This window comes from Astatotilapia calliptera, chromosome 8, assembly GCF_964374335.1.
Source record: "Astatotilapia calliptera chromosome 8, fAstCal68.1, whole genome shotgun sequence".
NCBI classification, from domain to species: Eukaryota; Metazoa; Chordata; class Actinopteri; order Cichliformes; family Cichlidae; genus Astatotilapia; species Astatotilapia calliptera.
The window spans coordinates 9,843,091-9,869,485 of record NC_137429.1 but is presented as its reverse complement, the minus strand read 5'-3'; the positions used below and the strand labels follow the sequence as shown (position 1 = coordinate 9,869,485).

Genomic DNA, 26,395 nt, shown 5'->3' with positions numbered 1-26,395 from the left:
GCTTTTTGCGTGTTTGTTTTTCACTTCCCATCTGCCTGCGGACATCATTAAAGCGCCTATTATCGCACCCCCCTCAGCTATGATGATATCGGATGACTGTCTAATTAACACAAGTCAAAAGGTAGCAGGGAATCAGAGGGCAGATCTTAGAGGAATAGTTCCCAATAAAAAGAAGATTGATGTCAGGCATGTCTTTTAGTTCCAGCAAACCTTATTTAATGGACATAAGAGACTGTCATCAGTCTCTCATGTAACAAGTACAGAAATTAAGGGCATTTCTGTAAATTCCGAGACCATAAATTGCACATCTATCCACATTCTGTTTTATCCTTTCAACTTTTGTTTCATCAAATTAAGAAAAGAAAGCAGCTCTTCCTTTCTAGGTCCCACACCATTTTACTGGGATAGCAAATGCACAAATATACCCCACTGCACATACTAAACAGGGCTTTGAAGCACAACTCTGTGCTGTAAACGCAAAGTCTCTGCAGAGTTGCTGTTTGCCGGATGAAAGATCCCTGAGACTGCAGAGCTGAACTTGCATCCTCAGGTGAAACATACAAAGAGCTGCTATTTCAATAAACACCTCCCCAGTTGCATTATCTTGTTCTCTCGCTGTTTGTCTTGCTTTCTTTTTGTCTTTGCAGAACAGTCTGTGCTCAACAAAAGGCTTGTGTTAGGTTGTAGCCATCTGCTGCTTTGCTGTCCTTGGCCACAGACAGCTAGGACAAAGATAAAGACAGAGCCCTGCAATATTTATGGAGTGAATACAAAATAACGCTGTTTCTCGACAGTGTACAATAATCTGATTGTACAACACACAATCAGATTATTAGTATTAGCAGCAGATAATCTGAATTCTTTAAACAGGTTGTGTCACTGAGATTGAGATCTGTTTTTCAAGTAAGATGACACACAGATAGATTGTACATGTTCAGAAATGCAAAAAAGCATGTGCAGAGTGATTGGAGAGTCATAAATATAACCTTTTAACAAATGTTGCAGTGAAACAGGAAAATGTAGCTTTGCATTGTTTGTAGTTTATTATTATGACAATGTTAGAATCCAAGTTTTTTTTCCAGCTTCAGTGTGAATAAGAAGCACAGTTAATGACAAGTTTTACATTTAAGCAAATAAAAAATAAATAAATAAAAAAAAACAGGCAATCTTGCAGTAGTGCAACCCTGTAAATAAAAGTAAAAACAATACAGTGTAAAAAAAATACTCACTACTTCACTAGGAAAAATTTGCATTTATTTATTTAAGGTTACATTTTATTTATGTGACTCCAGCTAAATATTTTTGATGTGTATTGTTTTTGCTGAATATTTTTCTAAATGTGCGAATCTAGGGACGTGTTATATGGAAAAAATAAAAACATGAGAAATGAGTATATGATTGTATATACTCAAGTATATAATTATGTGCCATTTAAGTCTTATTTGCAAAAAAGGATCAGAAGTTTGCTTCCTTAACACATTTTTTTAATAAAATGTCTGTGTTTGTATGTTTGAAGTAAGTTGTACCTATACAGTATTGTGTATTTAAGTATTTTCACCTCTCATTTCTTTATATTTTTTCCAAGAGCCAGACATTCTTGTATTTTGAAGTGGTCTGTTCAAGTTCTTCAGGTTTTCCGTGGGTATTTCAAATAATTTTGGGGGGACATTGACAGTGTTTTCATTCATTTTCAGTCCAGTCCTTGCACCTGGCTATTTTCAGAGGAATGTTTTGTGTTTGTGTGTCATTCAAGCATAGAAAAGGACACTTGATTCAAGGTATGAACCAGTGTTGTGTCTACACATAACAGACAACTTAGCAAAAAAAATCAATTTTAAGCACTTTGCTACTAGCAGCCTGTCACAAACACATGTTCCCAGTTTTTAGCTGAATCTGTGAAAAATGCCAAAGATAGCGTACAGTTTGACAGGCATAAAACAGGATTTTTGCACCAAGAAAGTGATTATCTAACGTGATTCCCAAAGATCTACTGGTTGAAAACTTGAAAACTTATATCTCAGCAGTTTGTCTCAGTATATCTCAGTTGTGCAAGTGGGTCCTTAAAAATGTGAAGGAGCTGGACAAGTGGAGGACTAAAGAAGTAGTTGCAGGCCTATAAAACTATCTACAGCAGACGAACATTCATGTCATTAAGAAATATGACAGACCTGAGAGAGATGCATCTGGCGCTTCAGCTGATCCATCTATGGCATCAAAACCTCATCAGAAATGGTCTCAGTGGAAAGGTGGTTGCTTAACTACACAAGAAATGGACTAAAAATCAGTGGTAACAGGGATCATGGAGTGATGAATCAACTTGTTATCAGTATGTATGGAGGTGGTCAAGAGAGACATACAGCATTTAATGTCTACAGTCATCTGTAAAACATTGTGAAGGCTCTGCCACTGTTTGGGGCTGCATTTCACCCAGTGGGGTTGGAGGTCTTGTTAAAATTGATAGAATTATGAGTGCCGAAAAGAACCATTTGTCACAAAAAGGCGGGCTGGTGTGTTTGTGGTGCCGACCCAAAAGCTGATATGGAAGAGACTAAAACTAGGCGAGCCATTTATTTGGCTGAACAAGAAACAAGAACAAGAATACGAAAAAAGGCACAGTGAACCGGGGCGAAAACTATAACCTAAACTGGGAAAAACAAAACTATGAGACATGAACATAAGATACCTGAAAACCTGACATGAAGGGAGGAAAACAGACACACCAACACTTTATTTTACTTAAAGAAATACCTAAGGGATTTCGGACTCTGTTGAAGAACAAAGGTGGTCACAGACTTTTTGCACAGTACTTAAAGCATAGAGTTTGTGATGAAATGTAGCTAATATCTCTGTTTTCCTAGATGCCCCTGAATATAACAGGATAATGTTAGGCAATGTCACATGTAGTCTGTGGAATCAGAAGGGAAAATGCCATTCCAGCTTAGTTTTTTTCTCTTGCTTTCATCCTAGCTCATCCTCATCAATGTCTGCACACACCTGTGTTGGTATTGTTCAGCTCGTGCTCCACAACATCCTCCACCTCACCATCCTCATACACCCACATTTATATGACTGACTTATCTGATAAACATATTGCAGATTTAAAATTCTCTTCTTGTTTGCTTCATCATAATAACTGTTCAAATTCACCGCCCACTGATGTGTCCCTTCTACTTTTGTTGTGGCCTTGGAGCCAGACCATGACACATGTCATTACAAAAACAGTGGTAAGGCCTTGTTTGCAGACAGAGGTAACAACATCAGAGATGATTGTGGTCTATGGGGAAAATTCTTTGTGGGACAACAGGGGATTTTATTTGCTGCAACACACTGATATATACATTCTCTATTAGGTTAACAAAACCCGAAGATAATCCAATTCAGATACCCTCAGAGTTATCCTTAGTATGACTTTTGCACTCATTCTGTGGAATTATACAAGTTACAGGCAATCAAAGTACCTAAGGTGTGCTTTTTAATTTATCATTTCAAAGCACATTTGAGCCCTCATATCTACAAGAGATGGACGCATGAAATTTTTAGAGCCAAATTCATTTTAGCTGCAACCAAATCCATTTTACACACTCCAACTGCCAAAAACCCAGAATCCTGTTTTTGTTAAGCACATTATTTTTTTGAGTAACAATCTTTGAGCATCAGTATGATGGAATATGATGACAGTTTTAATAACAAAGCTGCAGCAATCTGGACACTTTTCATTAGTATTCACTTGAACTTGTACACACTACTACGGTACTGTGTTGGACCCCTTCAGGAACTTCATTCTTCTAAAAAAGTGTTGGAAACATTGACATGATGACTGTACATTTGTCGGCTGCACATCCATGATATCCGTGACATCCCAAAGATGCTCTTCCGAATTGAGATTGGTTACTGTGGAGGCCATTGTCATGTCCAAGAAACTGGCTTAAGATGATTTAAGCTTTGTGACTTGGTCTTTCATCCTCCTGGAAGAAGTCATCAGAAAGTTCACTGTAGCGTAGATATGATAGCAACGATACTTAGACAGACTGTGGCACTTAAATGATGCTCAGTTGATACTAAGGGCTCCAAAGTGCAAAGAAAACCCCCACAGCATTACATCACCTCCATCAAGGGAGCATAAATCTAGGCTTTTATGTTGTTTACACCAAATTCTGACCCTAGTGTCTGAATATTGCTGAAGAGATTGAGATTAATCAGTTTTTCAGTCTTATATAGTTGAATTTTGATTTGATTTGATATACCTTTATTAGTCCCACAAGGGGAAATTTCATTTCATAAGGCTGCCGACCTATTGCACGCAATGGCGGCGCCATCTTACCCTCCGACCATACATACATTACACAAAACATCACATGGGGAAGACAGGTCAGAGAGGTATAACAATGGAAAATGCACCACATGAGGAAAGATAAGGAGAAACAAATAACTCCCCCCAGACTGAGCTCCAACAAGGAGATCAGTTTGAGAACAGAAAAAAAAAACCTCTGCACATAGCACATGAAAAAACTCTTAATACACCAAAGAAACACATGACAAGCAACAGGGGAGGGTAAAGGGTGAGGGACAGCAGATTTAGACAGTACATCCGGGCCTGCAGCCTGTGCGCTGGTCTCCTTGATCCACCGTCAGCATCGGAAGGGAATAAGCATCGAAGGCGTTTGGAAAGGGAAGGTGGATGAGTGTGCGCATATCAGTGTATATGTATGTGTGCGTGTCCAGAGTTCAGCTGAGACAGTGTCCTTCGCCCTGCTAGGCTAAGTAAACAGTCTTCCAGCCAACCCTAGGTTTTAGAGAACAGACTGTGAGAGAGTGTTCCAGGGAAAAGTAATACAAAAAACACAAGACTAGACAAGGACATAAGAGGCTAAGCAGGGAAGCTAAGGGAGAGGAGGAGGAGGAGAGGGTGACCCTGATGACCCTGTAAAAATTTTAGCCTCAGTTTTTAGTTCTAGTTTTGACATTCTGTGCATTCAGAGGTGCTCTTCTGCATACCTTGGATTTAACAAGTGGTTGTTTGAGATACTGCTGTCCTCCTATCAGCTAAGACCATTTTCCTGAGGCCTTTAACTCAGAAAACTGCTGCTCACTGGATATTTTCTCTTTTGAACCATTCTCTGTAAACTCTACAGAGGTTGTGTGGGAAAAATCCAAGTAGATCAGAAATACTCAGACCAGCTTGTTTGGCACCAACAACCACGTTACGTTCAAAAACAAACTTTCTTTGCAATTCTGGTGCTCTGTTTGAACTACAGGAGGTCATCTTCACCAATCTATACATGTGTAAAAAATGCTTAAAAAGTGCAATTTGTGTTAGATTTCATGGTTCATGTAACCATGTAGGACAAAAACTAGCGACAGCATATGAAAGGGAACCCTTAGAGATGCACGGTGTGCAATACACTGGAATTGCAAGGATGTTGAAAAAAATCTTCAGGATATAAAAGTGTTTCATCAATATGACTATATTACAAAATGATTTTGACAGAGAAAGAATCCCAGTTAGAAGATTGGCCTGGTATGAAAATGTAAAAAGAAGGGAAAAAAAGAAAAAATATATATTTTTAAAGAAACCTTTCACAGTTACAGTTGTTGTACAAAGAAAACCATCTGATTCTGAGGGTGTCTGGTGGGAGGCACTGATTGATTTTTCAGACACACTGTTAAGAAAGGCTCTTTTCTAAAGCTGTTTGTTCAGCATCATCATTAGTCTACCTTTTCATTTTGGCTTCTCACAGTCACAATCAAAAGAGGACATGGACACAATTACAGTGGCTTGCTGTCCCACTGAATCTGTAGCAGACCGCAGAAATGAGATTGCCTAAATGGAGTGCAAAATATGTGTCTCAAAAAAAGAATTTTTAATTGAAAACACACACAAGAAAAAGAGCAGGAACTCCCTAATATTTTCCACCTCCCTCACAAAGGTGTCGAGCAATCAGCAGCAGATTGATCCACAAATTCAGCTGGAGCGCACACATGCACACAGGTGCTGTACAGCTTCTCCCTGCTTAGTCCTTCATCTCTACTCCCTCCAGCTGTGCTTGTTAGACTCTGCCTATCCTTTCTTTTTCCTTCTCTTTCCTTTTTTTGCCTTGTGTATAAGCAAGCCACTGTGGGAGAGTGTATCCTTGTGTGTGACAGAGTGTGCGTGGTCGTGTCAGGAGCTCAAGGCTGCATTTTTCTTCCTGCTTTGGAATAAATTACAAGGAGCTCTTTTCCTCAACCACATCAAATTCCCACAGTCCACACAAGCACACACGCGCGCGCGCCTGTATGCACACACACACACACACACACACAAAAAATGTATAAATACAAAAGATGACAACATGAATGGAGAGCAAAAGCCGAACATTAAAAAGAAGAAAATGTCAAAGGGAAAAGAAACTGTATATGGTATTTCTTTTTTAATTACTGTGTGTGTGTGTGTGTGTGTGTGTGTGTGTGTGTGTGTGTGTGTGTGTGTGTGTGTGTGTGTGTGTGTGTGTGTGTGTGTGTGTGTGTGTGTACCTGAATCCTGAATGTCCTTGCAAGCTGGCTGCGTGTCCTGCTGACGTGTGAGGAGAGTGTGGTAGAAAAGAATATTATGTCCACTATTATCGAAATGTGCTCATCATTTACAACAAATATGAGACAAGAGACAAAACAGATTCACACCTGGTGCCTGTTCTAATTTTTACTGTTAGTTTTCTGGCACGACTTAATGCTTAAATGCTTTAAAAAAACAAAAACAAAAGATAAGTACATGTAGGTCTGAAACAGTTCCTTACTTGGATGTGAAACTAAAGGCAAAAACAAAATATAAAGGCATATGTAGATATCTAGATACCACAGAGACCTGGAACATTCTAATATAACAGAGTCGTTAAACTAATTAACTGAATATTCTGGTTTTAGGTTAAACTCCAAGCATCAGCTACAAGCTTTGCCTTTCATATCAGCTGACTGTCCTGCTTTGTTTTTTGGTGTTGGCACCTGCCAGTACGGAGGAGATGAAGAAGACCATGGAGAAGATTCATTCATGTAGTGAAGGAAGAAATGCAGAGAGTTGGTGTGACAGAGGAGGATGCTAGGAATAGGATGAGATGGAGGCAGATGACCTGTTGTGGCAACCCCTAAAGGGGGCAGCTGAAATAAGAAGAAGAAGAACAACCAAGAGGACTGTGCAGCTGAAACTAAACTAAAGAAGCTTTTTGTAAGCCTACTTGTAACCAGTAATGATGTAAGGATATTCATCTATACACTAACAGACACTTTATTAGATACAACTGGCTGGTACTGCCTCAATTCTTTGTTGCATAGATTCATCAAGGTACTGGAGTAACTTCTATGTGATTGCATGATTACATATCTGCTTTACACAAACTCTCAAGCAGGTATACATAATAAAGTGGCCACTTATGACCAAATGCCGAAAGGCAAAATCGAGTAACCTGAGATTAGACTCCGACCGAAGGCTCTTTGCTACATGTCTTTTGCCACTCTTTCTATTTCTCCCTACTTTACTGTCGCCTCTTTACTGCACTATATAATAACAAGCGAGTGTCTGACGAGTGTATAAGGTACTGCATATTTGGCAGCAAGAGTGTTTTTAAGAAAAGCTGTCGTAACGTGCACTGAAGCTTTTTAGGCAGGACCAGATGACTCAAAGGAAAACTGAAATTTCCATCTGCAGTCATTAATATTTGTGGCACTCTTCTGTTCAGGAACCTGAACGCTTTTCCATGCGTATACATGAAAAGCCAGGGGTGGCAAGAGGAGCAACAAAACCTCAACACAGATGAGCGCAGGCACTCAGGGAAACAGGGATGATAAGTCAGATGCAGAAAATATACAATGAAGTGGTGTGGAGTTGGGTTGCACAGAAGCTTGCAGATGCACGACAGCCAACAATGAGGTTAAATATTATTTTTTTGATCTTATTAAAGGGATCTTTACCTACATTTGACATAATAGGACAGGAAAAAGAAAATACACATTCACAGAAGGAAGAGGACTGCACAGTTTTTCACAGCGCATCACTACACTTATTCTTCTCTTGCAGTCTCAGCTCATAGAACACCAGTCATTTATATCTTATCAAGACGTATGCTCTGTTCTGGAAGTTGTTACAAAGTAGAAAAACACACATAACTCCACCCAGCTGAGACCTCCTACATCCTCATACTCCCATGAGCTTTTCACACGCCCCCAGCATTCACTACTGCATGACAGAAAACACCAAAACACCTCACATTTCTCTCTAACTGACCTGGCGCTGAACCCCCGAGCGGACAGACAGGTAAAAGCGTTCATATCAAATGTGGAGCGTGGACCAGAGACAATATCAGAGTAAAAGACACAAAAAGAAGACAAACTAGAAAAGTGAAACCACTCTGTGGACCCTGGCAGACTGAAGTGATGTTGGTAATGACACTAATGATGCTGCTGATCGTTACGATAAAGACGGCAGCAGCCTCGGCGCGCGGCTCTGAAATGGACATTAGACCTGGATTTCATCCCAGTTTGGCCAAACAAACCTCGTGCCTGTCTTGCCAGGTCATGTTTGGAGTCACGGCGTTTCCCTCCAACATCTCCAGCGCCCAGTGCCTGTGAGTACACACAAACACACAAGCACACAGAGACTCACACACAAAAGGATCCACTGGTTGTGGATCCAGATGTTTACTTTTTTTGCCATCATTGTTAGATTATATTAAGCTACCATGCCTAATCATCATCAATGTAACATTATAATACAGCGCTGTGCGGAATGAAACTTTACTGTATGATACTGTCAGCTGTTTGTTATTTTTCTTTGTGTTTCATCCTGATTTTAAAGAAGCACACTATTCATTTAAATGAATTAAATTAATGTGATGTAATATTTAAAGTGTAACACTGCTAGAGTGGTGAAAAATTCATATAAATCCCCTGAAAATTAGAAAAGCCCATAGAAAGCCTTCAATGGAGTGTCACACATGTTAATAGATTTTATTCCCCATTCTGTTTACTGTTTTTAAGGAGATGTATGTACCAGTTTTCCTCGGATTACATTATTCCCCCTCCCCTCTAAATGAAGTCTACCTATCACCTGATCACCATTCTTTTCTGGTAATTGTTTGCAGGCAGTATTTGATAGCATGCTTACACTTTTCTTTCTTTGAGACTCACAAGAGCTAGAAAAACTAAGGAATAGTCAAGTCCAAACCAGCAGAGCCAAAAAGATACCTTTCTGTCTTTACCAAGCTTTACTAAATACATGATCCCAGATATTCGATAATGCAGCTTAAAAGTTTTTCATTCCTTTTTGAGTACCCGCATCTCTCACGCTCCACACATTAAGTTTAAAATAGACCCAGTGATGTAATTCGAGTTTTTTTTCTTTCTGTAGCTTGAAAGTTTGCTTTCAAGAAAGCCTGAAACTTTAAACCTGAACAACCACAAAGTACATAAATTATAGCTTCTGCTGTTTTGTAGTCTGAGCTGATTTCCTTATGTGGAGCAACTTTAATTTGTATAATTGGCGACATCCCTCAAACTGACATGCGAGTGGAGCAGCAAATGTGTCTATAAATCCCACCACCCATTCACCATATTAAAGCTATACAGTAGCTATGAAATGTTTACAAATTTGAATCTCATCCGTGAACGTGCATAATCATCCGGACGTTCCTGTCTAATCCTCGCTCATCTGCCTGGACGAGTGGTTCAGTTTTGCTCTCAACTTGACTCGGTTGGTTTCATTAAACATTTAGTGATTCGGGGAAATGCATGCAAAGTTTTTCTGCTCATCCTCGGCACCTTGTAGCGCAGCAGCAGCTACTTACTATTGTTGGCCACTGAGCAGGTAGCCACAGGTTAAAGACCCCCCGCTGAGTTTTCTTGTAAACAAACAAAATGAAGGGTTTAAAAGTCAGAGCTTCCCACCAGGACAGTCTGGGTTATGAGCTTGCAGTCTTTTTCTTTTTCTTATGCTACTTTGTGTGTTACTGTTATCAATCAGCAGAATACAGGATGAAACTGTCGAAGGATTGCGCATTGTGTTGTCTGCACTATAACACGATGATTGCCTTAGCTGTTGCCCAGTTATGATAAAGTCCTGTTTGTACATTTTTTTTAATACAGATTAAGCAATCAAGACATTCATTCATGATTTTGGTACCAGGAAAATGAGCAAAGTTCCCATCTTTAGTGTAGAGAAATCCAAGCCTCAGGTAAAGTTAGGGCTGTGCGATATGACCAAAATCTCATATCCCGATATAAGAATTCTATCGTCCGATAACGATATAAATCACAAAAATGTAACATTTTCTGTAAATTCTGTGAATCTCGGGCAGCTCGACTTGCGGGAAGTGTTCCAGCTGTGCGTCATGTAGCTGGAGTCCAGTGTTTTAACCGATGCATGAAACTATACATTTTTAGACATAAGTTGTAAAGGCCACAGTTTTCTTTGTGAGTATTGCGGGGAAAAGCCTGTTCTAATGTTTGAGTCTAAGGTTTATTTTTTAGGACCTGGCAGCTCTTTTTTAATTCTCATCTGTAAATAATCTGCTCTTTCACGTGATTCAGTTTATTTTGAAAAGTCTCAACAGGATCTTGAGCTTTATTGTGAAAGGTTTATGTGGAACATAAACAAGCGGACACGCGATGCTGTTACAGTCGTTGTTGCTAACCACAACAAATAAAAACAGGCGCTTGTCCGTCCCTGTGGTTATATAAAATATAAGAGAAAGAGAGAACTTTAAGAAATTAATATAGCCACTACAGTGACCATCAAAACGATGAAAAAATATTGCCGTAAACAGTTTATTTTACAACACCACGAAACAAACGATAGCGTAAAATGAAACTTAGACGTTTTTATATTGTCATCCGATATATATCGTTATATCAAACAGCCCTGGGTAAAGTTATTTCTACTTTCATAGTGTCACTTTAACCTGTAGTGCTTGATTAAAGGTGACATGATTGATTTAGGTGTCTCATGCAGATCTGAGGGTGATGCCACTCATAGTAAACAGTGACCTTTTGCTTTGGCTGCTTAAACATTTGCAAAGAATCTCAAGGCCTTCCAGAGAAAGAGACAGGGTGAGGTGAAGATTAGAATCACCCTAAGCATTTATTCAAACTTCTATCGAAACGTACACACGAGCAGTTTCTCCTTACACAATCTATCTTTCCAAAAAAACAGAACAAAAAAACATAGCCTATGAGTAAATACAGCTGACACACACTCAAGACAAGGACACACTTGTGGCAGAAGAAGCAAACATCCCTAGAGATGCGCTGCGATCTCCCAGGAGGCCATGCGTGTGTTCTCTTCTGCTCTATATTTTGCTCGAAGGTCAAGGCTCGGGAACAGTGGGGATATTTGCAAGTATGCAGTAAGTATGCTGCAAGTATGCAAGACCACATGCAAAGAGCTTGGGAACTCGTGTAGACTTTCTTCACATATATTTTGTTTCACACATGAAAAGAAAAAAAATCTCATCGTGACTGAGTAACTGACCTTCTTCAGTGGTCAGTGTGCACACAAAGCCCCTGCGAGCCTTGTGATCAGTGTGAAGTGCTGAAACCTGATGTGAGTGGCTGTTTCTGCATCAACAGGGAAGTTAAGCAGACGCAGATCAGAGAGATTCAGCAGGGCGCCTTCTCCAGCCTCCAGCACCTAATGGAACTGTAAGTGTGCGCCTGTCGATTATGTTTGTTCTTCGATGCGGAGCATAATGTGCTGAGGAGGTCAAAACACACGAGATATGGATCATCCAAACAGACGGGGAATAATTCAGTTGCATTCCTGGTAACACAGCCAGGAATGCCACTGTATTCATTCAATAAAACAATTGATCTCCATATTGGGGATCAATTTTTTTTTATTGAATGAATAAAATCACTTTGGTCCACATTCATATTTAACAAGAGCTGGAGTTATAGATATTGATTTTGTACTCATGTGACAATTTGTACACGGTGCCAATTACGTTATCACTTTGCTTTCTACATAAATATATTTCTACAATAAACTTTTATAATTAGCAAACAGTGATTTCAAATTAAATTGTTCTTTTTTTCTGCTGCTATGAATCATTTTAATTAGTAGTGATTAAAATATTGATCAAGCAAGGATCAGTTGTTCAGCTTCAAAAGTGAAAATAGTTGCAGGTGCTGACTCTTACATGTTAAAGTGTAAAAGAAAGCAATCACAAGTTAAAAAATGTTTGATAATAGATTGAACTTTTTAGTTGCCTCTGTTGTGATTTTCATGATTCATCTGCAGAGTTTATTTAAGAGACTTATTGATTTTAAAACCATAGGAATTGCAAATAGAAACTGTGTTTTGCACATATATTTAACCTGGGTGTGTCCTACACCCAAAGTTTGTTTTTATTTTTTAATAACTTTACAGGAAAAATCCGAGGATTCTGTCTGATTTGAGACATCGATTACAAAAAAACCCTCCTATAATAACTTTTATATTCTTTACTTTTTCTTTTACTCGTCATTACTGCCAACTACAGGACCATATCCGAGAACGACATGCTGGAGAGTATCGGTGCTTTTGCCTTTTCTGGCCTCCCTCAGCTCACCAAAATGTGAGTATACTGATTACTAAAAGCCGCTGACTGCATAAAGCAGATTTTATCCTACATGTTTGTGTTTAGTCTTTGTAATGGAACATGAAGAGCTCCGGCCTCTGAGGAAGATCACCCAAATAGTTGAGAAGTTAAGCATCCGAGGGGTGGCGGAGACAAAAAAAGACTCCAAAGAATGAGTGTGAATGAATAATAGACCACATGATTTTTTAAAATATATTTCATATTCGTGTGTTTCCCTCAGTTTAATATCTAAAAATGCTGCTCTGAGGAATATCGGGGCTTTTGCTTTCTCCGACCTCCCTGAACTCAGTGAGATGTAAGTATAACTGGCAGGATAATAGCACCTGTGAAACCCCATAATTGCAAACCAGTCATTTATATTAATGAGAATCTGACTGAAATATGTTTCTTTCAGAATCATAACAAAGTCAAAACACCTGAGTTCCATCCACCCCGATGCATTCAGGAACATGGCAAGACTACGGTTCTTGTGAGTACTCAGTGAGAGTTCACATTTCTACCACAGTTTGTCTCTCAAAACTGATTGTGAGTCCAAAATAGGTCACGGGTGACAGCTCTACTTCTGATGGCCCGCAAATGATCAAAGACATTATTTTTTAATGAGCTTGGCTCCCCGGTGTCACCCTTCATCCCCAACATGGGGGGGGGGAAAGTCTTTTTTTCCACAAAATGACTTAAAGGCCATTTCATGACTGCTACTTTAATTTGTTGCAAACAAAAAAAAAGTCTTATTTTATGTCTTTTGAAACAATCTCAAAGTAGCAGTTTATAAAGAACACTGCAGCGCTCAAATCCCTTACAGACATTCTTAACTGTTACTGTTTGTCCCAATTTGTGAAAACTGGGACACATAAACAGAAATCTGCGATGGAAAAAAATAAAGCGATTGCTTTTTTAAAGAGGGCCACCTTAGTGCAAGTTTAGTTTGTTTTCAAATATTTTCCTTGGGGGTCGTGGGGGTGTTATTATGCTTGTTTACGGCTCCATATTGTTAATATAGCTTTGCAAAATTTGCAGTTCAAAATACTCCTTATTCATCTTATGCTGGGCCTTTATGCAGCCCATGGAAATAATCCATTTCATCTTCTATGAGCAGGTGGGTGAGGCTCTAGACCAGGGGTCCCCAATCCCAGTCCACGAGGGCCGGTGTCCCTGCAGGTTTTAGATGTGTCCTTGATCCATCACAGCTGATTTAAATGGATAAATTACCTCCTCAGCATGTCTTGAAGTTCTTCAGAGGCCTGGTAATGAACTAATCATGTGATTCAGGTGTGTTGACCCAGGGTGAGATCTAAAACCTGCAGGGACACCGGCCCTCATGGACTGGGATTGGGGACCCCTTCTTTAGACTTAGAGCCAGACCTGTGTAAGAGGATCATAATAGGAATTCTGGCCCTCTTTAACATCACACAGAGCCAAAAGTAGAAAAAAAACTGTCGGAGCAGCCTGAAGCCTGAGCTTTTGGCTCACAGGTATTACTTGACTATATGAAAGTAATTCTTGCCTCACAGCAAGAACGTCCTGGGATTGAAATTGTACACCGGTTAATGGGTGATTTTAAAAGATTTTAAATTGGCTGTATAGGCGCCTACACCTGATTTAGAATATTTTAAATGGCTGATCCTGTTTCCTGATCCACTAAAGGAAACACGAGAAATCAAATCAGAAGTCACTGACTGACAATCAAAGACAAAGACCAAGGAAACACTACATATACATACACACACACAGATAGGGGTAACAGCTGGTTTCCAGTTGGTTATTAAACAGATGAAAACAATCAGACAGTCTGATGGCCGAATGGCAAACAATCACAAAAAGAGGTAAACGTAGGAAGTAAAACCAAACATAAAACAGGATGTAAACAAGAGACAATTAGACATGAGGGCTACGACTAAACGTGATAGGAGCAACAGGAGAACACAGAAAGCAGGAGAAACTACATGCACAAAGAAACATAATATAACCCACAAATATAGCAGGGACCGAAACACAACAAATGGCCTACATTACAAAAACACGTTGGACCTCATTGGTAAACGGTGCCTATGCACCAATCTGTGCATAAACCATGAATATGAATATTTCATGCACAAATCTGTGATTCATTGTAGCCCGAACCCTAACCTTTAATCCAGGAGTTCTCAAACTTTAAAGGGTCTTCATAATGTTGACATCCAATTAGCTGGTTCAGACTTAAAATCACTTATCAACATGGAGTGACTCAGAGATATATTTAGTATAATTAGCTACCTGGCTGGTTAATAAGCCAGGCTACTCAGCAGTTGTAGCTCAGCGCCCCCTGAGAGGAGCAAATGTTTTCATGACAGACTGATGTGAAGTGTCACAATTATATCAGAGTTTCTGCAGTGAAAATGTGGGAGGAAGCAATGGATACGTTACACTTTTGTTATTAGTAGAAAGTTTCTCCATTAGTATACATGTCTCTTTCAAGGAGCAAGACTTTATTGTAATTCTTTAAAGTTATCTTGAGCAAAAGTTCTCCAGGCTTTCTGAAGTTTTTCTTTAGACACTGTTTGCTTTTTTTAGTCATTTTTATTCCACCTGACCATTTTCAGAGGAATGGGTTTTTGTTTTGTTTTTTTTGTTTGCTTGTTTTGTAAGTCACGTAATGCTAAAATATGAATCATAAGCATGAAAAATTCACCTAACTTGGGGGAGAAACTAGAGTTGTATTTTTAGGCAATTTGTTACTAGCTGCCACAAAAACACATAATTTGTCCCCATTTTTATTACTGAATTTTTTAAAAATGCCAATGATAGCACACAGAGCAACGAACATAAAATGGCATTTTTGCACCAACAATGAGATTCCCGAGAATCGTCTTTAAGTTATGTTAGGATGGCAGACACATCAGACATCAGTATGTCTTTGTTATTTTTTAATCTAATTTATTACAATGGATGAGACAGTGTATGTGATTTTATCACTGCTACTCCCTGCTTAGTGTCTGCTTTTCAGAGGTTACAATTTAGTAACATGTTCTGGTTAAACCTTTACTTTTACATCACAGGACTATCTCCAACACCGGGCTCAGGATTTTTCCAGACTTCTCCAAGATCCATTCCACCGCCTGCTTTCTGCTGTAGGTCTCAGTACAATTACAAAAAACGATCTCATATACACGCCTCCACATGTGAATTTATAGGCTATTATATGCATACAGAATTAAATACTCCCATAAGAAATCACACCACTAATCATATATTACTGCAGTAAGAATTCAGCAGTTCTTACCAAACAGACTATCAGGAACACGCACCATCTGTCCCTAGCCGTCATCCTTTAAAAATCCATATTCAAATTGTCTCCCAACTGACATCTGTCATCTTCAAAAAGACAGTGGATTAGACAGGCACTGCTGAAGGCTTCCTAATGTTTTACACCTTCTGCTGTTTTGGGGGGGTTTTCCACTAAAAAATGTATTTCTACCACTTACTTAGCAATAGTGGTCATTTATCTTAAAGTTTTTGTTCTTTGTACTGCTTAGGGATCTTCAGGACAACAGCCACATAAAGAGAGTCCCTGCCAATGCCTTCAGAGGCCTCTGCACTCAAACCATTGCAGAGATGTAAGCGATTCATCTTTCTTTTTTAGAAACACATCACCCTCACAGATCCAAGTGGGCATTACATGCACAGTGATGAATGTTCCACGAAATGCTCTTTGCCCTCTTCACTGAGTTTCTCCTTTTTTCTATGTTTCATACTCATACTTTTATTGCCTTTTATAAATTTTTGTGCTTTCCTTTTCAGCTGCAGATCATTAATCTAACATAAAATTACATTTTTTTGCTTTTTGCATATGTCACAGATTGTTTTCTTTGAAAAAAAAAATGAAAGCATTAGTGTAATTTTGAGATAGCAGTAATTAATTACCTCTATTTAAGGCTTCTTGATGCTTTCACTCAATCATTTTCATCTGTAAAAAAAACTGCTGCTAGTTTAAAAATTAAGATTTTAAATCAACCCACATACTAATAGAGCAATGTTGTACAGAAGAGTGAGCCAAAGGTTCTCCACAATTATGTAAGAGACCGATAAAGTCATACAGAAACAACTTACCAAAGTTATGCTACTCAAGGTGATTCTACAAGCCACCAAATTCTGGGGAGTTTAGTTTTAGTGTTTAATTTTTAACAGGACTTCAGAGAGTCCTACGAAAACTTTGTTAGCAGTCATTTGGTAGGTACAGATCGAAAATTTGAGTTAGCATTAGTTCAACCATGACAGGTTCCAGTAGTGAAGATGCAGCTTAATTGCTAATGAATTATTGATATCAATCCCGTATTACTGAAGCCAGTGTGACCTTTTTGATTTTAAAAACCTTTGCTGACAGCACTACTTTTACTTGTAGCAGTAGTTTAGCTGTTTGTTTAATGTGCCTAAATCACCAGGAGCTTTAGCCAGCAATAGGTTAGCTTAAAAGTTAGCTTAACATAGGAGACAGCAGTGGAGCCACATTTCTGTATAATTTACTGTATAACTTAATTTATAATTTATCTACTAATAAAAATTGTATTTGTTCAGCTCTTGTGGTTTTACAGGGATGATATGTCTGACTATTTCTTGGCTTTAAGTAGCTTATCGGGCAGTCAGGAAGTTACTCTACCTATCCAACAAATAGTCTGGCACATAACCTCGTGTAAAACTGTTTTGATTTGGGGTTTTTTTTTTTTACACTTTCAAAAAAACAATATAATGTGTTAACTAATGAGTCTTACAGGAGGGAGTAGGTGGATTTTTTAAACCTTTGAATTGTGCCAGGCTTATCATTATTATTATTTCCTTCCAGGCTTTGTACTAAGCTAATTCAGAAAGGGTGGTACCAGTTGAAGGAAATAAATGTCAAATTTGCTTTTACATGTAAAATATGTAAGTATGTATCACTAAATGCCACTCACTCATCATTCCTACAGGAATAAATGCACTCTGCAGTCCCAGTTACCTCTTATGAACTCTGATAACTGGGAATCAAACTGCATAGTCTTCAGCTTATGAAGAGCAAAAAGTCTACTTTAAATTCTGTGTCTGATAAATAAATATTCGTTCAAATTCAAAGCTTCAGGGCCATCATTGGTAGGCTGTGACTCTCTGCACCCAGACTTCAAAGCAAGTTTATTATTCTGTGACTGCGCGGTAAAAAAGCGAACAAAACCATCTTTGTTTGTGCAGCTTTTATCTACAGAACTCGATGTTCTCCAATTCAGTCAGCAGTGCCAGGCTAGTTGTTATTATTATCTTTTTTTCCTACCAGACTTTGTGCTATAGTAATCCAGAAGGCTGCTGGCTGTAAATTAATAGAGATGGATAAAAGGATGCAATCAGCACTCAGCAAGAAGAAGCTGGATTTTTTTTCCATAAATGCAGGATCCTTCCAACAAAACATTTTGATGGCAGCGTCTGAGATCCATACTGTTAAATACAGAAGAAAAGTAGGAAGCAGAAGAGGCAGTAGAAGGCGACACAATCATATCAACGCTTTACTCAGTGTTGCACTAAAACTCTTTGTATTTGTACAGCTTTACTCACTGAGAACAAAAGAAGTGCAAACACTAAAATTGGCATTGATAGCTAAGTAAGTTTACAGTTGGAAATGTTCTGTGTTGGAGCCACATGACTGTAATTTGGCTTCCCTTTCTAATGACAGACGGCTCACCAGAAATGGCATCAAGGAGGTGGCAAGTGACGCCTTCAACGGAACAAAGATGCACAGATTGTGAGTCACAGGCAGAGACACAATTACAAACAGAAGATTTAAAAAAAAAACATACACATTTAACTCCACTCTCTCTTTCTCCCTTGCTCTCAGGTTCCTAAGAGGCAACCGACAGCTTACTCACATCAGTCCCAGTGCCTTTGTGGGTTCCAGTGAGTTGGTGGTACTGTAAGCATGACATTCAACAGTAACTCATGCCTAAATGATTCACCCTGCTCATCATACCTTATTAAAGTCAGAATGTTGGAGAAAGCAGGGGGTGGGAGATGATATCTGCACAGACTTGGAAAATCTTTACAGATCTAAGATTAAAAATAGTTTAGGGTCAGGTGAACATGATGGACTCTACCTGGAAATAGAGATTTCTGTTTATTCCCCTAACAAAGAGACATGTCTACTGAAGTAAGAATCAGAAAAATTATTTGTTATTCTTTTGGACCATCATCACTGTGATGTTTTTTTTCCTTCACTCCCTGGCAGTCACTTGGCAATCAAACAGTACCTTCTCTTCAGCTTCTTTCTTTTCTTTTTTTTTATTCAGCTGGCACTTCTCTTAAATCCAAGTGCATTTCATGAAAATTTATATTTTATGAACTGATCAAATCTCTATTACAGACAGCACACTAAGGGGAAGAGAAGAATCTGTTAAAAAGGCAGTTCACCCCTAAATTAAATTAATGCATTTTTCCTCTGGGCTGTGGTGACATTTATCCATCTAGATTGTTTTGGTGTGGGTTTCCCAGCTTTGGAGATATTAGCTGTAGAACTGTTTGCCTTCACTTACATGTGACAGAACTGAAAGACACTTGCCTTGCGGTGCTTAAACCATAAAAAATATTATAGTACTGTGCAGAAATCTTATATTTTAGAGTGAAAATTGTAAATGGATGCAGCGATTCTTTAAAACAGTGTAGAACGCAAGTGAGAGAGAGTTTGTCCTGACCTAACCCGCACACTGTGATAACGATTTGCACCAGAAATTTCACCTTCAGATTCATCACTCCATAAGACCCATCCACACTGATTTTCAGTCCAGTTCTTGTGTAATCTGGCATGCCTCAGCCTTTTCTTCCTGTTTTGCTTCCTTAAGAAGGGCTTCTTGACAGCCATCCTTTCACTGAGAGCATTTCTCATGAGCCTTCAGTGAACAGCAGATGGATAAGCTGAAGGGCCTGATGCGTCTCTCAGGCCCTGTGTCACGTCTTTGCTGGATTTTTTTCCTCCCATTTCTTATGGACAGGAAGTTCAAATGTTGTTGTTCATCTGCTGTCGATAGTTTTAGGGGCTGCTACTTCTTCTTTTCTCCTCCACTTGTCCAGTTTCCCTCATTTTTCAACACATTGAACACAATAACATGATTTGCCAAGCTTTTGGCTAACAGCTCTTAGGGAATCACCTTGGCTAAAAAAAATGTATTTTATGCCTGTCAAACTGCGGTATTATTTTAGTATTTCTGGTATATTCAGTTGAAGAAATTGGAACAAATGATGTGTTTCTGTGACAGGCTGCTTGTAACAAAGTGCCTAAAGATACAATTTAGAACTGGTTCTTCGCTGAGATTTTTGTTATGTATAGACACGGCACTAGTTAATCACTTGAGTTAGGTGCTATTTTTATGCTTGAATGATTCATAGCTGAGTGTTCAGTAGTTGAACAAAACAACCCAAGTTTCCTTGTGAAAATGGTAAGTTTCGAGGATCGGACTGAAACTGAGTGAAAAAGCAGCCAATGTCCAAAGAAAGACTGAAAGTCCTTCTGAAAGCCTGGAAACTTGTTGCTGAAGACCACTCTGTAAAAATTTTAAGACACCAGGAGACGAAATCGTAAATGCAGTGGCACGAGTTAAAATTCAACTCAAGGCCCTTTGTCGCATGTTTTCTCCTACTCTCTCTCCTAGCTTTGGTGTCCAATAAAGGCAGAAAAAGGCTTAAAAATACCAAGAAAAAATGTCTCTTTCCCAAAACATGGCCAGGTTACTCAACAACAAAAACATATTGACAAAGCTTCCTGTGAGCAGGAGGAACTGTTTGCTTTCTGCTGCTTCCATTACAGCTCAATCGTGAATGGAGGCCATTAAGGTTTATCATTATGTCTTATAATGTGAACATGCCCCTCATTACAGGGAAATCCCATCTTCCACCAGGTGATAAGGCCTTTATGTAAGTTCCCCAAAGAAGGTCCACTCTCTTATGTTATGTCTTATTTCTTCTTGGTTATCTCTGCCAGGACCTACTCTTTAAAGTCCTTGTGATATGTTAATTTCCCTTTCAGGCCATGTCAACCTTGCGTAGGTTATCTAGGGCATTTTATCCATCTCCTCCACCACCAACCTTTGAACTCTTGGGGGGGCAGTCACTATTTTCTATGTTCATCAGTTGAGCTCTGGTTTTTGAGATGTGGTCTTTGAGTAGAGTAGAAAGAAAACAAGGTTTGTTGAGTTTTTAAAAGTTTGTTTGTAGACAATTTAACTACCTCAAAGAAAGACTCTATTACGTTCGAAAAATGACAGAAATTTTGACCAGAAATGTCTTCAAAACCAAGCAGCTCACACCAAAAGAATTACTTCAATAAATACCACTAGAGCCCAGAGGAAAAGTATGTCTGTTTGCTTCTTGGGGGTGAACTGTCCATTTAAGCATGCTATTGATTCCGGAAATAAAATTTTAACTCACTTTTTTTCTCCGCTTGCTTCTGCAGAGACATCTCTGAAACAGCCCTTGCCTCTTTGCCAGACTCGATCCTTGGAGGCCTCAAGAGGCTGATCGCCGAGTCAGCCTTCAACCTGAAAGAACTTCCTCCTCTTCAGCTCTTTACCAAACTGCGCCAGGCAAAGCTGACATACCCATCACACTGCTGCGCCTTCCTGAACATGCACCGAAACAGGTACGCGTGCTCTGCCAGTCAAAAGACACCTGAAGATGTTTTTTTGGAAATTGTATGAGATTTGGGGGAAGTTGCTTCTTCACTTTGTTGCAAAGAGTTACCTGGTAGGATTGAAACCACTCTTACTGTTTATTAAATGTGGCACTACAGTGTGAACTGTCTGTGAAGCTTACATTCAGTCGCTTCAATCCAGTGGCTCTCTCACTGTGGGGTATAAAGACTACAAAAAGGCTGGGAAAAAAGCTATGAAGTGAAACTAAATTTAATTGGATTTTCTTTTGTAAGCGAAAATATAACAAACAAGATTTTTGATGCTGTTTTGGATCATAAATAATAATGTGGGCTGTTAGGCGTGAAGCATTTTTGCCTTTTGAAGTGAGGCATGCCAGGAAAATGTTGGGAGACACTGGGATGAGCCCTTACATGGACGTACACAAATGTGTGGGTTGGTTTGTTTTATGGTCTTTTCAAAATCCTATTTGTCCATTTCTGGTTAAATGCCACTGAGTCAACAGCTCAAGCAGTTGCTGAAACAAAACTCATTTACTTTGTTCCTGTGTTGTCCACTTTGTGTGTATTGTTGTGTACTAGATCGGGATGGCACTCACTGTGCGACAACCCCGAGGCTAAAAATAACCTGCACTTCTTCAGGGAACACTGCTCCAACTCCACCTCCATCACCTGCAGCCCAGCCCCTGATGACTTCAACCCCTGTGAAGATATAATGTCTGCTGCCCCCTTACGCATCCTCATCTGGATCATCTCTGTCCTTGCCCTGCTGGGCAACACAGTAGTTCTCCTTGTATTATTAGGTATGTTATGTAATTAAAAGGTATTTGGATATTTATGTCTAGAACACCTAAATAAATATTTCTCCAGCTCCATCACTGGAACTGACAGATCTTCAGGCCTTTCTGGTTTAAAGTAAACCCAGGAAAACTTTTTAATACATTGTTTACCTTCTCAGTTAATCTATTTTATCAGAGACCATTTCCTGAAACCTGACCAAAGACTTTTTCCCCGAAACTTAACCAAAATGTATGAAAGCGTGTTTCTGCCACTTTATTTGGCTATAATTTAACATTTTTGGCTATTAACTCCATTTTCTGAATTAGGTATCTCAAACATTTGACTTACTCAGAAGTTTTAGTTAGTAAGTCAAAACCTTGAGATGCGTAATTTAAATATTTGAGACAATAGCCTTAAATTTTGAGATATTTTGAATTTGGGTGTTGTTAGCAGCGAAGGCAGGAGGAACCCAAGCTGTGGCTCTGCTGCTCTGATCAGTCTGCAGTTACACATATCTGTGTGAAATACGCTCGGATGCCCTGTGGGTTCTGAAACCTTTCCTTTCATGTGCAGCATAGGTTTTGGGGAAACTGTAGCCATTCTGAGGGATTAGACACATGGACTAGCCATCCTTTGCCATGGGCCTCGAAAAGCCTCAGGCGCACCTCACAGGACACGCAGTTTCAGAAATGCTCTAACCCAGCTGTTTAGCCATGACAGTTTACTCCAAATTGTCTGGAAACTTCCTTTTACTTGCCCACATTTCACGTTTCCAAAGCAGCGAAATAAAGAAGTGACTGCCCATTTTCTGCTTAACATATCCTACAACCCCATTAAAGGTGCTAATGCCATTGCTACCATGTTATTCACCCATTTAATATTTAATGTTATGGCTCATTGGTACTTTGGATCTGCTAAGTGGATTTTATTGCTGATATTTATTTATTTGTCTTCTTTATCTGTGATCAGGCAGCCGCTATAAGCTGACTGTTCCTCGATTCCTCATGTGCCACCTGGCCTTTGCTGACCTCTGCATGGGCATCTACCTGGTAGTCATTGCAACCGTGGATATGCTCACACGTGGACGGTACTACAACTATGCTATAGACTGGCAGATGGGCTTGGGCTGCAATGCTGCAGGCTTCTTCACGGTGTGTATTCATCACATCACATCACATAGTGACAACGCTCATTCAAGCATGTGTTTGAATTGTAAAGTAGCGTGTCTGTGTGTCATTTACAGGTGTTCGCCAGTGAGCTGTCAGTGTTTACCTTAACAGCAATCACCGTGGAGCGCTGGCACACCATCACGCATGCTCTGCGACTTGACCGCAAACTTCGCCTGAGACACGCTTGCATCATCATGACAATAGGCTGGATCTTCTCCTTGCTGGCTGCACTGCTGCCCACAGTTGGGATCAGCAGCTATGGCAAAGTGAGTGTTAAATTTCACCACTACATGCTGATACAATTACTACAAGGTGGTAACCAACCATCACTCTACTTTTATTGCTCTACTACTTTTACTACTACCAGTACTCCTAATACTGTAGGTGTCTGCTAATTTAGCCTGCCAGTCCATAGTTTATATTGTTGAATTATGTCAAGACCCCCGAATACTGTTTATTGTTTTTATTTCTTCATGCAGGTGAGCATCTGCCTCCCCATGGATGTTGAGTCCCTGGTCTCCCAGTTCTACGTGGTCTGTCTTCTCCTCCTCAACATCTTGGCGTTCTTCTGTGTGTGCGGCTGCTACCTCAGCATCTACCTCACCTTTCGCAAGCCTTCATCAGCGCCAGCCCACGCCGACACCCGTGTGGCTCAACGCATGGCCGTCCTCATCTTCACAGACTTCATCTGCATGGCTCCGATCTCTTTCTTCGCCATCTCAGCTGCCCTCAAGCTGCCTCTCATCACCGTCTCAGACTCCAAGCTACTGTTGGTGCTATTCTACCCCATCAACTCATGCTCCAACCCCTTCTTATATGCCTTTTTCACCCGTAACTTCAGAAGGGATTTCTTTCTCCTCGCAGCTCGCTTCGGGCTGTTTAAGACTCGAGCGCAGATTTACCGGACAGAGAGTTCCTCGTGTCAGCAGCCAGCGTGGACCTCTCCAAAGAATAGCCGTGTTATCTTGTATTCCTTGGCCAATACGCTAAGTCTAGATGGAAAACAAGAGTGCTGACTTTTACCCACATTTACAGGTATGGACTTTTTGCCTTGATTGCATATTATATCGATACAAACAGGCTGCTAATTCCTTAAAATGATGCCTTAGATCATGAATTTCGATTACTACCTGGGAAATTTTTTCTGTCTTCTTAGACCAGAAAGATCTAAGAAAAAACACAAAATTCAACCAAGTGAAAGGCAAAAGAGCTGAGAACTCATTTTTGACAATTTGACCCAGGAGTCTGCAAAACACAGTGATTGTTAAAATAAACAATGCTCTTGCTCTTGCTTCTGTTTGTGCTCCTAATCTGATTCTGTGTTTATTGGGCTTGAGCCAGTGAAGGCTTCCACTGAAGACTGCGCTTCGGTTAATAAATAGCATCCAGAGACCCAGCTCTCAACAGAAGTGATGATCCTCCATATAAAGATCTGGGTCAGTTCAACAAAGAAGTTGATGCTTGTCTCTGTGCAAGTCTGAGATCTCTGTTAGGGATGTACATGTGTGGTCAAGATTAGACTTCCAGGCCATGAGACCAGAGGTGTACAAGTCACAAAAAGCTTTTTATAAAATTATATTTATATGTCGCCACAATCTGAGCAGTTCAGACCCAAGAGAAAGCATGCATACCTACCATGTTTTCACCTCTCCTTTAAGGTTACACATAAATCACCATGTTTCAATCATAATAGTATCAGCTGACTATTCAGCACAAAGTAGACACAGTGTTCAGTGGCGTGTCTAAACTTGGTTACCTGAACTATGCACTGCAGCAATCCATGCAAACATGACCACAAAAGAACTAATTATACACTCACTGGCCACTTTATTAGGTGTACTTGTTTGGCTGCTTGGTAATGCAAATACTTAATGAGCCAATTGCATGGCAGCAGCTCAGTGCATTCAGACACATAAACTGGGGCATTTTCAAGATTTTTTAAATGTGGTGGCATGGCAGAGACCAAGAATACAGTAGAGGGGGGAATTTAAATATTTGATTTGCAAAAAGATCAGAAAACTGACAGAAATTATTGGGTATGATTTTTGGTGTGCAACCCTGTGTTTTTTATTACAAGTTTATTGTGTGAAAAGTGGTGGAAAAAAAGTATTTAGACTTAACCTAAGTAAAAGTTGTAATTACACTTAAACAGCTTAATAGTTCACAAGTTATATAATCAAAATGTATTCAAAGTGCCTAAAGTAAACACACTCTTTATATAGAATGGCTATTTTTTTCTCGTCTCTTTAACGAGGCAGCTGTTGATGAGTTTGATTCCTGATATATTGTTCAATAGGTTCATTTATAAAACAAATACAATTAATGTACAAAATAAAAAGAAGCTAAGCTTTAAAATGAGTATTATGTAGTATGAAATTATAACAATTGTATCCAAAATAAAATGGAATCAAAAGCGGAAAGTAACATAACAAGGAAGCATTTAAATAAAGTACAAGTACAATAAATCTCTGCTTCAGTAAATTACTGGAGTAAATATACTCACTTACATTTCTAATTGTTGATACCAAGCTTTCATCCAATGGTGTTGACCATTGCAAGATTACTAAAGGGGGGGGGGGGATGCCACTCCAAGCTCCTCCCCCTCTAAACATGCCTCTATGTAAACGTAATCAAGACAACCTGCTAAAGTCCAAAATGAGCACCAGAATGGGAAAAAGGTGATTGGAGTTAATTTGATAGTGTCATTGTTTATGGAGTCAGATGGTCCCACATGTCGCCACAATCTGCTGGCCGGACTGCAAACTGATAGGATAGCAACATTAACTTAAATAACTTCTGTACAATCAAGGTGTGCAAGTTATGTAAGAAAACTGGGCATTGCTTAGTCTGATAACTCTTGATTTCTATTCTGACGTTCTTATAGTAGGTTCAGAGTTTGATGTAACGGAGCAAACTGAGTCACAAAGCTCAGATCATCTAAAACTGATTTCTTGAAAATGAAAAGGAGTTCACCACAGTCACCACATTTCACTCCAGCAGAGCACCTTTGGGATGTAGTCAAATGGGAGATCATCATCACCAGTGTTGGGTAAGTTACTTTAAATTAGTAACTTAGTTACATTACTAGTTACTTCTATCAAAAGTAACTCAATTACTTCAAGTTACTCGTTACTTTCAGAGTAACTAGTTACTAGGGAAAGTAACTTTGGTTTTACTCAGAATTCTCTTGTTAATGTGTTGCTTCCGTAACT

The 26,395-nt window shown here is 39.4% G+C and overlaps 1 protein-coding gene across 2 annotated transcripts; it reads left to right on the top strand.

Moving 5' to 3' along the window:
• Positions 1 to 8,202: 8,202 nt before the first annotated feature.
• fshr (follicle stimulating hormone receptor) lies at positions 8,203 to 24,474 on the top strand. 2 transcript variants are annotated; one of them, XM_026178386.2, is made up of 15 exons: positions 8,203 to 8,594; positions 11,593 to 11,664; positions 12,504 to 12,578; positions 12,823 to 12,897; positions 12,997 to 13,071; positions 15,638 to 15,709; positions 16,115 to 16,195; positions 18,274 to 18,342; positions 18,436 to 18,510; positions 21,040 to 21,225; positions 21,817 to 22,037; positions 22,984 to 23,165; positions 23,258 to 23,449; positions 23,663 to 23,952; positions 24,048 to 24,206. In XM_026178386.2, exons 1-15 carry the CDS (start codon positions 8,404 to 8,406, stop codon positions 24,064 to 24,066), a joined length of 1,875 nt encoding a protein of 624 aa, XP_026034171.2. In that variant the 5' UTR covers positions 8,203 to 8,403; the 3' UTR covers positions 24,067 to 24,206. The 2 variants fall into 2 exon arrangements, with proteins under 2 accessions (XP_026034171.2, XP_026034169.2); XM_026178384.2 differs by having other exon boundaries at positions 23,663 to 24,474.
• Positions 24,475 to 26,395: the final 1,921 nt, after the last annotated feature.